At 36.0% G+C, this 15000-nt stretch overlaps 1 protein-coding gene across 6 annotated transcripts; it reads left to right on the forward strand.

Annotated features, from left to right (window-relative positions):
* Positions 1–5715: 5715 nt before the first annotated feature.
* Positions 5716–13031, forward strand: LOC125026309 (deubiquitinase OTUD6B-like). 6 transcript variants are annotated; one of them, XM_047614656.1, is made up of 8 exons: positions 5716–5854; positions 7439–7554; positions 7695–7834; positions 8725–8833; positions 8928–9117; positions 9302–9509; positions 11798–11845; positions 12039–13031. In XM_047614656.1, the coding sequence occupies exons 2-8, from the start codon at positions 7470–7472 to the stop codon at positions 12186–12188; spliced, it is 930 nt and encodes a 309-aa protein (XP_047470612.1). In that variant the 5' UTR covers positions 5716–5854; positions 7439–7469; the 3' UTR covers positions 12189–13031. The 6 variants fall into 6 exon arrangements, with proteins under 6 accessions (XP_047470612.1, XP_047470614.1, XP_047470613.1 ...); XM_047614658.1 differs by having other exon boundaries at positions 5732–5779; XM_047614657.1 differs by having other exon boundaries at positions 5746–5789.
* Positions 13032–15000: the final 1969 nt, after the last annotated feature.

The following is a 15000-nucleotide window of genomic DNA, read 5'->3' on the forward strand; positions in this document are numbered from 1 at the left end:
GATTTATCATTATTTTCTTTTTTTTTTTGGGGGGGGGGGGAGGGAGGAGGTGTATTTTCTATATAGGAAAGTTTCTTAAAGAACTCGTTTTTATTTTATTTTATTTTATTTTTTTTTTGTAATGAATAATGTACCTCAGTAACTCTCTTCTTCCTCCTTTCCATCTCCATATCTACCATCCGTCGTATGGTGGTGCTTCAGTTCGCTTGACCTTGGATACAGATGCAAATATCAGAATCATCTTTACCAAAGTTAATGACATTGGAGAATAAAGCAGCTGCGGTCATATTAGTATCAATATATTCTACATTTCTCATTTAGTGATCGTGATAAGGATAAACCTAATGAATTGAGTTCTGAGTTCTTGATTCAATTCCTCAAAGAATTGATTACAGATTCGGGCATTTAGGATGAAATCATGAATTATATGTAGAATAAAAAAAAATCCATTATTATCATCATCAAAATCATCATAGTTATCATTACTGTTATTGTTATTATCATTATATTGTTGTTGTTGCTGCTGTTGTTATTGTTGATATTATCATTGCAATAATAAGGATGATTTTGATAACAAGTATTATTACTATTACCATTATTGTTATTATTATTATTATCGAAATTATCATATCTATCCTTATCATTATTATTACTATTATTCACCCATTCTTTTTTAATTATTACTGTTATCTTTATTTATTCATTTACTATCAGTTTAATAGCCATATGCGTTAATGTAGAACTGCATGTTTTGCACATCTGCACTATTAATCCCTTAAAAAAATAATGTATAAATATTTCCATTTCCCCATTTAGAGCTTAATCACCAAGGAGTGAGTTATAAGCCGTGCCTATCTCACCTGCTTACCTTTTTCCTAGAGTCTTGGAAAGGGTCTTTTGTAATATTTCATTGTCTTAAATGTTACCAAGATTTTAGTAACAATCAAAAAATCATAACATCAATAACAATAATAACAGTATCGCTATCAATTGTATTTAAAGACAAAAAAAAAAAAACACTTTCTCACCAGGTCAAGGAATGGGAAGATCAGGATCAGTCATTAGGGCCTACTAATAAACTCCTTGCCGGCTGAGCACACGTGGAGCCATCTGTATTGTAACAAAATTTACAAGAAACTACGGGGGGCAGAACATGAATCTGTGGTTGTTGGGTTAAGAAGCAAACAAGTTTTAATTTCCAGGCAAAGAAAATAAGCCTTTTTATCAAAACATATTAGTCTAGTACATGAGTAATACTTACATTGTATCCCTAGAGAGCTGACAAACCTCTAAAATATTGATCTACTCCCACGGGCAGCCACAAAGATCATTTGGGATGTAGTACATTGCCCTAACGGGAATCTCGTTGCTCAATTTTCTATGATTTAACACAGAGGGGCAGCCGCCACAGAGGGGTAGCCACCGTGTGTGCCTGTTGACATTTCTCACCAAATCGTCTCCTTGGCGGGAATGCAGGATAACTAAAAGCTTCATATCTATTAATATTTTTTTTATGCTCTCATGATACATATAAGTAATGCAAAGAAATTAGCTTTATTGATTTTCTATCAATATTTCTTTATATTTCAGTCATTCATTCATATGTTTTATCATTTACGTAGTAAAGTTGACAACCTGCCATACTCTCTCTCTCTCTCTCTCTCTCTCTCTCTCTCTCTCTCTCTCTCTCTCTCTCTCTCTCTCTCTCTCTCTGTCTCTCTCTCTCTTCCTTTCTATTTTTTATATCTTATTGTAAAATATTTACATTGTATTTGGTTATGATTATTAGACAATACGGTCGAAACATTTTTTTTTACAGGCTTGAAGAGTTCACGTTTTGCTGTACGGCTTGACTCTTTATTGATGAAAGAGTACAACACCAGTAAATTAACACACGATACGGTGAACTGAGACAGTGCTTGCTGCTTTTCCTGAAGCAAGGTCGTAGCCCCACCACGTTTCCGACTGCCATATGGCTCTCACTGACCCGCCACAGCTCGTCTTGCTTGGCAGTCTCATTGGTTGCATGTGTGGGGCGTGTTGGCAGAACATCGTCGTCAGGCCAGCTACGTTTCTCCTGTATTGGAGGTTATCGAGTTTCACTTGATTGTTGGTCCTGTGTTCAATGATTTTCTTCGCTCTTTCTTGTATCTCAGATGTTGAGATGTGATGTTTGCTCCTCCCTACGCGAGGCAGGAGTACTAGAGTGAAGAAAGAATGTGTGCCTTGTTCCCTTTATTGTCCAGCAGCCAGCTGATTTTTCTCAGGGATTCTGCGAAACCCTTCTCGCCAAGCTTTCTGTGTGATTTGTGAATGTCATTCGAATGCGATGCCCATTATTTCACTTTGCTCTTGTGGTCCTGTTTATTCCCATTGAAGTTAACTTGGATATCACTGTTAGTCCTTTCGGCAACCATAAGCAAGGTTTTATTCGGGCAAAGGAGACCAGCCATTTCTCCCCCCAGGTGGAAATTTGTGCGAGTCTCTCACTGAGTTCCTCTATGGCATCCTGTTCCCTGAGCTCATACCTAATCCACAAATGCTTGAGGTGGAGCAAGTTATTGAGGAAGACATTTTACAACATAGGGCCCAATATGCTTCCCTGAGGGAGACCTGCTTTGATGTCGTAGTAAGCAGAGTGTTTTCCATTGAGAACTACTCTCATTTGTCTGTCGCCATCCACTGCAGATGATTTTAACGTGCTTAACAAACCGAATTGCCATACTCGGTTCGCGGTCAAGTGCAGCTGACCAGTCTGCAGTCATCTGTGAATGCAGGTCGGCAGCAGAGCGGTTCTTCCGAAAGCCATATTGCCAAGTAGTCAGTAGATGTTTTGTTAGGTGTAAAGATATTATTTTTTCAAGTATCTAGCTGATGACAGCAAGGTATCTGGTCAATAGTTTGGGGGACTGGATTTGCCCCCCTTTTTAAAGATGAGGACAACTTTACTTTGTCCCCAAAGTGTAGGCCATATGCAGGACCTTAGGAATGTGTTAAAAGTTAAAGTGAGAGGCGATTGCAGCTCGTTTTCACACCTCTAAAGCAGCCGAGTGTTAACACCGTCAGGGCCTGTAGCTTTTCTCGTCTCTACATTGTGCAGGAGCTTCTCCATTTCTTTCTCACTTGTAAATCAGCTTATTTTCTTATTGCTCAAGATAGGAAACATGGATGGTTTATGTTCAGAACATGGAACTGTCATTTTACTTGAAATAAGTTGAATCAATCTGTCTTTTCTTCTGAGCTTAGTGCTAGTGCACCATCTTTTGTTGTTAATGGTGAGATAGTTTCATCCTTTGTGATGCCTTGCTTATATTTGACAATATTCCACCATAATTTCGTCCCTACTTTATTCTTTTTTTTTTTCGTCCATTGCTGAATGGCCAATTTCGATTTTGTAGTTTCATTTAAAACGACTTTATAGTTTCATTGAAATAGAAGAGAATTAATTTACCTTCTGATATATGTTGTCCTGGATTTCATTGTCCCATTTGATATGAAACAGATCCTCTCTAAATCCTGTCCAGTTTGTATTTTCCCACTTCCTCGTCATTCTTGTCGTAGTCTCCTGCTTAGGTGTTCTTAAGCTAATCTTAATTAAAACAGCTTCGTGTCCAGATGTTCCAACATATTCAAGTGGGGCAGACTTTACCGAATGGAAAGGTAGATCAGTAACAACTCGGTTCAGTGACGATGTGTTGGAAAGTCAACAAACATATGTAGGTCACGGACTGTCATTAGTTCATCAGAAGCAGATTGTACTCTGTGCTGATATAGGTCTCCAATAGCACAAAGTGATGGAGTTGTAGATAGTCATAAGCTGGTCAAGGTTTTGCCGTAAAACATCTAAAAGTAGTGTCCCTTGTGATGACAACCGGTAGCATCCACAAAGCAAAATTGTTCACCAGTCTGAAGAGTATTAAATCTATGCCTCCTCGTAAAGCAAGATCTATTATCTGTAGTTGTATTCACCAGGTTGACGTTGTCCGGCAATTCTTTCCCCACAGTTTTCATCTGTGTGGAATTTCTTATTCCGGTAATCACAGTGCTTTAGTGTAAAGCAGTCTGCCTAGGAGTGGCTTTTTCGACTATACACCCTACACTTTTTCTGAGAGGGTGGAGAGTTTCTTGGCCCACTTTTTTGGCCTATGTTATGCTGGTTTCTTTGGTGAGTCCCTCTTCTCTGGGTGTTTTGCTTGGAGTATGGGCGCTGCCGGGACGAATCCTGAAACAGCGGTTTTCTCTTACCCGTTGTATGCTTCAAGGATGACTGGTAGGTCTGGAGATGATGAGTGCTTATTGGTTCTTGAACATGTTCTTGTGAGTGGTATGGAACGGCTTCTACCACCCTTTGTTGGCTTTTGAATGATAAATTCACGAAATTCACACCTTTTAATTGTTAGGCCTTTGCTTTCTTCGACTTTGTTTTCCCAGCCTTGGTGGTTTTATTAGGAATAGCAGTGCAGGCAACTGAGCTTTGTTGTGCTTGTTCGTTGCGTTGCCGATAAAAGAGATGGCTTCCACGAGCGCATCTCGGAGAAACCGTCGACGATAGATGTGAACCTGGAGAGTTGAACCTCCGTGGAGGCCATCACCTTCAGCAAGTTCCTGATGAGAGTCACGGCCTCCCTTTGTGAGAGCGAGTCTAGCTCCGTGTCTTCCTCTTCAAACACCTGCGTCGCCTGGTCACCAGACTTAGCAGCATCGTTTTCCTGGAGGAAGGTGACAGGGTCCTCTGTGCCATTCGATGCTTTCAGTTCACCCGTCTTTTCACAATGGAAGAGAGGTTCATTGTTGAGGCCTTCGATGTGGCACAAATTCGGACAGTTGTCCTGAAGGCAGTTTTTATAATTGTTTGCTTCTCCCTTGATTCTCTTCCCATAGACAAAATACCACAATGCTTGTCTGTAGCGTTGGAGATTTGATCTATCTACTAGACGGTAGCAAGGTAAGTATGCTATATACAAGTATGCTATAGACTTCAACTGTGGTGCTGCATATCCCCACTGCTTTACTTCCCTTTATCCTGGAGATTGAAAGCTCCTAATGGAGTGAAGCTTTGCAGGCAATGGAGCCATCTCACTACTCTAAACACGCGAATCATCATCTTGAAATAGTTCATCGAAATATTCGGCCTAAAGCTCTCGCATCGCATTTGGTGAATTTTAACATTCAACTTGAATGTTTCCTGACTCCAAGTTTCCTGTATCCAGATTCTTGAGTGTTCCCTGTGCTGTATTCATGAAACATTACTCAGGAGAATAAACCTGGTGCTTCTGGAGATGATTGCAAGTCACACCCTCATACCCTGGTAATGTTGGTAACCTCACAGGAAGGTCAAGGAATTCTACAGAGAGAGAAGGGAGAAAGAGAGAGAAGGGAGAGAGAGAGAGAAAGGAGAGAGAGAGAGAAAGGAGAGAGAGAGAGAAAGGAGAGAGAGAGAGAAGGGAGAGAGAGAGAGAAGGGAGAGAGAGAGAGAAGGGAGAGAGAGAGAGAGAGAGAGAGAGAGAGAGAGAGAGAGAGAGAGAGAGAGAGAGAGAGAGAGAGAGAGAGAGAGAGAGAGAGAGAGAGAGAGAGAGAAAGGAGAAAAATAAAGAGAAAGAAAAGATTCGTCAGTATTGTATCGGGAATGCTGTTAGTTAAATCAATGAACAAATAATCTACAAAAAAATAAAGGTGGAGAAAAGAAAAGTGAAAATAAAACAGAACATGACTCGATCTTGTTGACGAAGCGCTGTTCACTCGTCTCCAAGCGTGCATTGTGGAATCAACATAATATTTCGTAATATTCGGTAACTTTTGCATACCAGGGTGAACCGAGAAGTAAAAGGCAAATATTGGTTAATATTTCTCCACGGTATGTTTTTTAAGCAAATAGATAAAACGAATAGCTTTTAAAGACTTGTTTTTTTTTTTAATTTCCGTAAATATGCATGTTCGAATGTGCACACTCAGCGGTCTAAGCCTAAGAAACACGTCTTGTAAGGGACACTATTTGAAGTGAAATTCTCCTTCTTCTTCTTACTAAACTAGTTATTTTTTGCAGTAATAGTGATTGAGGTGTGATAGTGTTGGACACGGCGCTATTGAAATGTCCTTTGTAAGGGAGTCTGTTGGTTAAACAAGAAAGGAGAACTTGGACTGTATCGGGAACATTATTATCGCAAGAAAGCTATTAAAAAGGTGATTTTCATGTGCATAAATATGATAATCATCATAAAAAACACACGTGTTCTACATATAAATGAGGTTTACCTGTTGCCTGGCCAGAAATGCAAAGGCCAACTGGTGCTTTTAATACCTTTTAAACCAAGCCTCAGACAGAGCTTAAAGTTACTTTGTTTACAAGTTACTTTGGTTAAGTATTTTATCAAGTAAACAGGAAATAAAAATGTGTGGAATATTTCTGATAAGTTCTTGTAAGACTGTGGAGTTTTATCTGTGGAGAGCAAAACAATTGGTAAAAAAATGATATATCTTTCGCGTACAAGGCAAATAACATGGTGATGGTTGTTTCCACCAGCCGTCTCTTATAAGGAAGAGGATATATGCATACAACAGAGAGAATAAATCAAAGAAATTTATCTTTAATGTTCTTCCGTCACAAATCGAAAATAACAGATTTATTTGCATTTACACATTAAAAGGCAGTGGTCAGTACACATTTTTCTTACAATAAAGGTTAATGTTACCAAGAACAACACACAGAGATGAGGGAAATAGACACTGCCATCTTATAGAGCATAAAAAAAAACCAGTAAAAAACATCACGCATACAGCTGCAAAGACCTCATATTTACCACAAAATGACAGAAATATCTGCTGCATGTCGACAACACCCTCACACAGCCAGAGTTCTTAATGTCAGATTTCTGTAAGTTGGCTTAAAGTGCTAATAAAGAGTGGGTACAGAGGAACTTGACCCCCCCATTCTAGGGAATAAATAGACGGTAGGAAAGGGTAGGTTTGGATTTTGGGTTTGTGTGATACCCTGGTTTTGGGACTTAGTCTCTGGAGAGTGCATCACTCTCTCTTACAAATACCATAACATTTCATATTTCAACTAATAACAGAATACACTAGTTACATCAGAAGGCATACTCGAGTGCAGGCAAAGAATAACGCTAATGATTATGAAGGCAAAATAATTGAACCCCAAGAAAACTAAAATCATTTTGAAATAGAACCTGAAAAATACACAAAATGGGATAGATAAATCAATGTCAGATAAATTGTACTGGATAGATTAGCTTTGGTTAAATTGCCAGATTATGTCTCAGATACTTAATTTATTTACATATAAATTTAAATATATTACATATAAATGTTAACAAGCAACATAAGTTATCAGGCACCACAGAACTTAATTATGAATATCACAGATTTCCTTGCATATGAAACAGGTTATTTAAGAAATCTAAAACATATCAATATATTGCAGAGAATCAATCTACTTCCATAAGTCCCCAAACATGGATGATGACAATGGAACAGAGGAATTGACTGCTGAGGAAGTTTTATTGACACAGCACCGTAAGGAAAAGAAGGAATTACGAGGTGGGTTGTAAAATAACATATATAAGTCATTGCTTTGTGTATCTTTAAGTTGTAGGCTAAAATTTTAATCAGTTCATAAAGTTTAGATACTTAGGATATAATAGTATTTCATACTTTATTTGCTACATGTCTAATTGCAGCAAAGATCCAGCAGATAAAAAAGAATAATAAGGACAAGAAAAATAAGAAAGAAGGAGCTGAACAGATAGCACGATTGGAAGAAGAAATGACACAGCGGCATGAGAAAGAACTTGAGGAACTGAAAAACTCTACTGAACAGGTATTGCTTTTTATCATTACACTTATTTGTATAAATAGTGGAGGTGGTTTGATAAGTATATTCCTCTAAATATGTACCCCGGAGTGTTAGGTATGGATTTTTTTATATATATATATTCATATGGTATTATGTATATGTGTATATATATGTGAATATGCATATATTTGTGTTTGTAAATAGTTGTATAAATACATAAGAGAGGTGAGTGCAAAGGGATTCCTCTCCTTTATCTGCATTATCTTGTAATCTTTGGAATTGAAAACTGTTTGAGTTTCATACATCTTTATTAATGTGTTTTGTTCTTGACTTTTGACTGCAATTCCTTGTACCTCATCTACTGAAAAGTTCTTCCTTGTCTAACTTCACTTTCCCAGAGACAGATATGTATAGCATAATTATGTCGCACTTTAACTTTCAATATGTGCCTGTGTTTTCCTCTTACTTACTGAATATTGCATCTGATTACTGTAGTTTGCATATAGATTTTCATTTTAGTCCAGTCATTGTGTTTTCTTTTTTTCTTTTTTTTTCATGACAGTTTCTTTTTAAAACTAAATATTTTTTTGAGTCAGGACCAAAGAAACGGCAAGACAATCGCCCGGTGTGAATTGCCTATCCTTACCCGTCTTCAGCAGATGTTCTTGTTGTTATTGGATTCAGATTTTTTTACATTGCCTCGGCTCTCTCAAGGACAAGGTTGTTACTTATTCTTGTTGAATTGAATGCAAGTCTTATCATTTCAGTTTTGGAAGAATGGTATACATTCTGATAGAAAAAAATTGGTGCTTGTTGAATAATTGGTTGTGAGGTTTTCATGCAAAGGTTATGATGGAGAATAAATGTTAACAAAGGGACTGCATGGTAATATAGTTCAAAATTTACCATTGCAGGTGGAAGCTGTAACAAATGGTGTAGCTGAATTGGATGTGGAGGAGAATTGCAGTGAACAGCCCAATGATGCAGACGAAAATGAAGATGATGCTGAGGATCTTAACCAAGGTCAGTATAATGTAGTAAAGAGTGCACTACTTCACATACTGTATATGTCATTATGCTGTACGTTTCATTAAACCAAATATATGTATTGATGCAGGAAGAAGAATAACCAAGGCAGAGAAGCGACGTCAGAAGAAGGCCAAAGCAAATCGTGAACGAGAAGCCAGAATAAAAGAAGAGAGATCTAATCTCAAGTTTAGTGCAAGGAACATTGAGGCTGAGAAGATGAAGAAAATCCTACAAGAACGATCATTAAAAATGCATGAGATCCAGCCTGATGGCAATTGGTATGCTCCACTGAAATCTTAACCCCAATCTCAATCTTTCACTCTTCCTCTCTTTTTGTTCTTACTACATTCTATCACCCCATCTTCAGATCATACAATATTGATGCTATGATAAATAGTAACTATGGTGTATAAGTTGGTTTCCATGTTTCTTGCTGATAAAGTATAATTTTTTCCCCATTAGCATGTATGCAGCCATTGCTCATCAAATGGGAAAGGATACCACAGTTGAGACACTAAGGTCGCAGGCTGGCCAGTTCCTGCGAGTTAATGCAGAAGAATTTGCACCATTTATTACGGACCCCAAAACGGGTGACATGCTGACAGCAGAGCAATTTGAAGAATATTGCAATCAGGTTGAAAACTCTCCTGCATGGGGAGGTCAGCCAGAGGTTAGTTAGTTTTTTCTTTTTTAATCGTAACAGATTATCTTCTGGAAAAATCATAATAAACAGTCATTCTCACAGATTTTTTTAAATGCTTAAAAAATAAAATAAAAAACAATAATGCACATAAGATCTACAGATAATGATGAAGTGTATCAGTATGATCTTTTTATCGATATCATTTTTAGAAAAGTGATGATTTATTTCTAGAATTTGATGTTAAATTTAGCAGGTTGTACAGCATATATACAAAATGGTAGAAAAACCCACAATGTAAAACTAGATTTATTGGAAGTGAGACAACAGTTTTGGAACCCAGGTGGATTCCAAAACTGTTTCTCTCACTTTCAATAAATTAGTTTTACATTCAGGGTTTTTCTACCATTGTATCAACATGATAGAGTGTTTTCACCATTCATAAATACTAAATATTATATTTTGTTGTGAAGGATGGGAAATAGAAACTGAATTATTTTCAGGCCTTTGTTTCTTTTTCTGTTCCTTCTATATTTGAGTTGACTAAATACTAATCTCACAGCAATACTTTTTTCCCACCTATATCTGACTGACATAAGTATATGTAAAAATGGGTATCAACAGACATACAGTGTAAAATGTTCCATAGAGGTAATAGAAGTAGATACTCTTTTTATTTTTTCATATTTGAAATTGCAACAGTTGCAATAGTGAGAACTCTTTAAACCTTCATATTCAACTCTTTGCAGTGAATTTTTTCAATGTTTTAGTGGGGATCGTAGGAGTGATAAGTCTGTATAGTCATATAACTATGTTTGACTTAAAATAAACACAAATCCACCAAAAGGTTTTAGCTTGTACCATAAAGAATTCTAATTAAGGATAAGGGGGACTTTGCTCCTATGGTGTTATGATTTTTATTTGATGTTACTGTTGTTTGAAATAGGGATATTACTTCATGACAGTTTTACTATATTAACTCTAGTGACAAATATAATGCCACAAAATCAGAGTGCTGTTTTATGGGGATAGGAAACAGATTTTGTGCTCTGATGGACCATTTTCCCCCCACTGAAGATGATTCTTACATTTTTAGTTGGTGAGTGCCTTTGTATGTTAAGATTTAGTCTGAATTCCACACTACATTACAAAATAGTTCCCTATGTAAAATAGAAGCAATATCAAATATACATTTGGAAAATTTGTTCTTACTCATGCATTCATGCGGACACTCAGTATTGCCAGTTAATAACAAGAAAACTTTTCTGTGCTAGAAATATTTATGAAACATTATTTCATCTTTGAATGATGTACATTCCCTTCCACTTCCAGGTTCACCATTTGATACATGAACTACCAGTTATATCACCTGTAGCAGAAACACATGCCATTACAAGCAGGGGAATATGTTTCATGTATAAGAGTCAAAACTGGTAGTCTGCACTTTTGCAACACTGATTGGTTAACTTAGGAATGAAGGGATCTTTATTTTGAGCAAATATACAGGATAGAGGAGTGAACTAGTTGCTGAAGTCAATTTAACTATAAGTTTAAACACTGAAGTCAGTGATTTAACTCATAGTTGAATTTTATACTGATAATGTTACATTTGGATTGAGGTGATTTTTCATAAGATAAACTATAATCCTTGGAAGCTAATATTCTTCTGGTGTGAACACAGTATGTGTCTGGCATGCAAAGATGTAACCCATTTTTGTCAACTTATTTGCATCTAACAGTGGGAACTTTTATATATATATATATATATATATATATATATATATATATATATATATGTATATATATATATATATATATATATATATATATATATATATAATATATATATATATACAATATATGTACAATATATATATACATATATATATACATATATATATACATATATATATACATATATATATACATATATATATATATATATATATATATATATATATATATATATATACATATATATATATATACATATATATATATACATATATATACATATATATATATATATATATATATATATATATACATATATATATACATATATATATACATATATATATACATATATATACATATATATACATATATATATACATACATACATACATACATACATACATACATACATACATACATACATACATACATACATATTCCTTGAAGATCAGGCAACTTATAAAACAGCTTATAGTTCATAGTCAAAATCTTAATACTTTTCTCCAGTTTCTCTCCATTTTGTACCAATTTCTATCACCTCTTATTCCACAATTAATATTCTTAATTTTTATTTTTTTCAGTTGAGAGCATTGTCCCAAGCAATGAAGAGAAGAATTGAAGTGTTGCAGGTAAGTTTATTTGGAGTTATGTCATCATTTGTTATTTTTCAGGATATAAACTGTAACTTCAGCAACAATGATGCACCTTTTAGTCATTCAGAGTTTCCACTAATATGTATTTACTTTTAGTTGCCTTTTTTAAATAGAACCTTCCTTTTTAAATATTATTTGTTATTGTAACATTTTGCCATTTTTATTACAGGCTGAGGGAGCACCCATTATCTTTGGAGAAGAATGTGACAAGGACAGATCCATTCTCCTTGCATACTATCGTCACTGCTATGGATTAGGAGAGCATTATAATTCTGTTGCAAAGATTGTTCTAGAAAATGAAGATCAAGAAGAACAATGAGAATAGCTTATTCTTTTTTATATGAGTGAGTGTTGTCAGGGTTAATAAACTAGAATATCTATTGATTATATTAGTGGTTTATTAAGTTCATGAAGTGACTTTGAATTTGTTACTCCGTACTTCTGTTTTTGTGGTGCTTGGGTTGTCAGAATGTGAATATGGTTCGTTTCAGGTAAAAGTAGTAATGAATGAAATAGTTAACTGTAGAAAAGAGGAAAATTAATGGGAAATGGGTTATTTATTAGATTCTTGTGATATTCAGATAATTTAAAGGCTTAGTATTAATCACCCATAGAAAAATAGAAAAGAAGTGCAAGAGAAAGAGGAAGAAAAGTAAAGAAGTGAGAGAGAGAAAGGGGGATAGAAGTAAGAGAGGAGGAGGGGGAAGAATTAAAGGAGAGAAAGGGAGAGAGAAGTAAAGAGAATGAGAAAGAAAGTGTGAGAGAGATAGAAGTTTTACTTTCCTCTTATAGTAATGTGGATCTATGCATAATCAGCATTTGTGTAAAAGAACAAAGGAGTTTTATGTTGTCAGAGCAGTTGGATGAAAGATTTTAATGTTGTAATAATCTCTCTATTTCCTATTCATATTTTTAAGCAGATAAGATTGCATTTCTATCCCCTGTGACCATAAAAAAAATTGCAAAGTGCTTCCTCTGTCCTTCCTTTATTCATAACACTGCCATGATAAGCATGACAGAAAAGTCTAAAGTCAACAATATTTAGTCAGAAATATTTCTTTTTCAATCATTTCTTCCCCGTTTGTTGTCGTCAACTTCATCTTGGTATTCTCAAACTCATTCATGTTCTGTAATACTGAGAATGAATAAAGTATGAAGAGAATTACATGTGTTTTCTTTATGATTCTTGTATACTGGATTCAGGATATTTTTTTCGTAAAGTCTGAGAGAGAGAATAAATAAAGTATTGAAATATATGAAGAGGGAGGCATAGAAGATTGAAATTTTATGAGGGAATCATTATTATCACTATTATTAATATCACTGTTTTACTATTTCTGTTACTACTGTTACTGCTACCACTTTTGTTCATACTGCCATTGCTGTTAGATGAATATTGGTTTTGGTAGTGACAGCAGTAAGAGAAATTATCAAAAAGGAATGTACCGTAATAGACTGTTTGTAATAGTGAAAGGAAGACGTCAGTTTAGGTTTTACTGTAATAAAATGTAGCAGAATTTTGGCAGCTATCTGAGACAAGAACCATTAAATAGAGCAAAATGTTACCTAAAGAGAATACTATAGCGTTATAAACAATGCCGCCCAAACATATGCACACTTGACAGCACAAGTGAACACATTTGTTTGTCCTAGTTAAAAACATGAAACAGAAATCTGGTAAGTAGAGTTAAAAGAGAAAATTGTAACCGGTATCAACACCTAGAGGTGTCTGCCTGTGTTGAATTATGGCAAGTGTGGTCAGCAACAGTTTCACAGCAGGGGAGCTAAGGATGCCGATCAGTTTGACATAAATGGTACCTGAATATAATACGGGTCAGTAACAGCAACCGCAGCAAGTGAGAAGTACGATCTGTTGCAATGATCAAAGAGAAGCTAATGGATGAACTGTAGACAAAGCCTAATTAACAGTGATGGTATATGTGGGATGATGTTGGTGGTGATAATATACATATATTTTTAAACTGACCAATGATGAGCAGGAGCATCTCCTGAAATGTCCTCCACTTAGAGAGGAAAAAGCAAAACTGGCAACTGCCCCCAGAGATTCTGAATGGAGTCCTGAGTCTGAGAGAAGGAACTATGGTTGCAAATTCTTATTGAGGAAGACAATGTACGCACAGCTGCAACACAGATGTCACAAGTGTCACGCCACCAGAAGGTTGCCAGAACTTGACTCCCTTTTCTCTCCATCCCGTTACTTCTTGCATATTATACGGAAGACGGAGATGAATATCATGCTTTAAAAAAAACAATAACACAAGAGCATAATAATTAAAAGTCCGGCTTTTATTTTAAGCCATGGCTCATCCTTGTTTCTTAATAACTCACCATTTTCAGACTTTGTCATCTTCCCTTTCTTCTTTAACCACTTTGCATTTACTTACTTGTGGATTATGAATCAATCATTTCTCCCCCCCCCCCCCCTCCTCCATCTCTATCTGTCTGTCTATCTGCCTATCAATCTTTCTGTCTGTTTGTCTTTCTATGTGGCCACCTATCATCATCTTCCATTTCTCTTTATCCTTAAACATTCCAATCCGAAATGTTCACTCTTCTTCATCTTTTTCCTCTTCTTTCTCCCTCATCTCTCTCCATCCTTCCCCCTGTGTCCGGAGTGGAGATGACGTATGGCAACAGCTAGTTCTCAGGAGTGTCACGTCAGCCAGATGAAGCTCATGTTACGATACGGACAAAAAGAACCACAAAAAGCAATAAAGGAAGAAGAACAAAACAACAACAACAACGCCGTTCTCGCCTAGCAATTAAGGGGATAAAAAAGACTGCATGAGCTTAAGGAGCAAGGGAGACGCTTTTCCTTTGGAAATCTACGCGAACGTCTCCTCTACTTGTGGCGGGAATTTAGCCGCCCGTAAGTGGTTTTTGATCCCCTTTTCTGGCGCTTCGAGGAGACCCTCCTTCCGCTCTCACTCTGTCTTGCCATCTTGTGGTGTGTCGCGATGTGTCTAATGTAGCTGCGACTGTCTGTTACAGAAAGAGTGAGGTGAATGTTACCGACATGATGTTTGAATAAGTGTGTAGAGATACATGGATGTGAGTATATGAATACAATGTATACATAGACAATCTCTCTATCATTACAGATAGAAAGA

Source organism: Penaeus chinensis, chromosome 6 (assembly GCF_019202785.1).
Source record: "Penaeus chinensis breed Huanghai No. 1 chromosome 6, ASM1920278v2, whole genome shotgun sequence".
NCBI classification, from domain to species: Eukaryota; Metazoa; Arthropoda; class Malacostraca; order Decapoda; family Penaeidae; genus Penaeus; species Penaeus chinensis.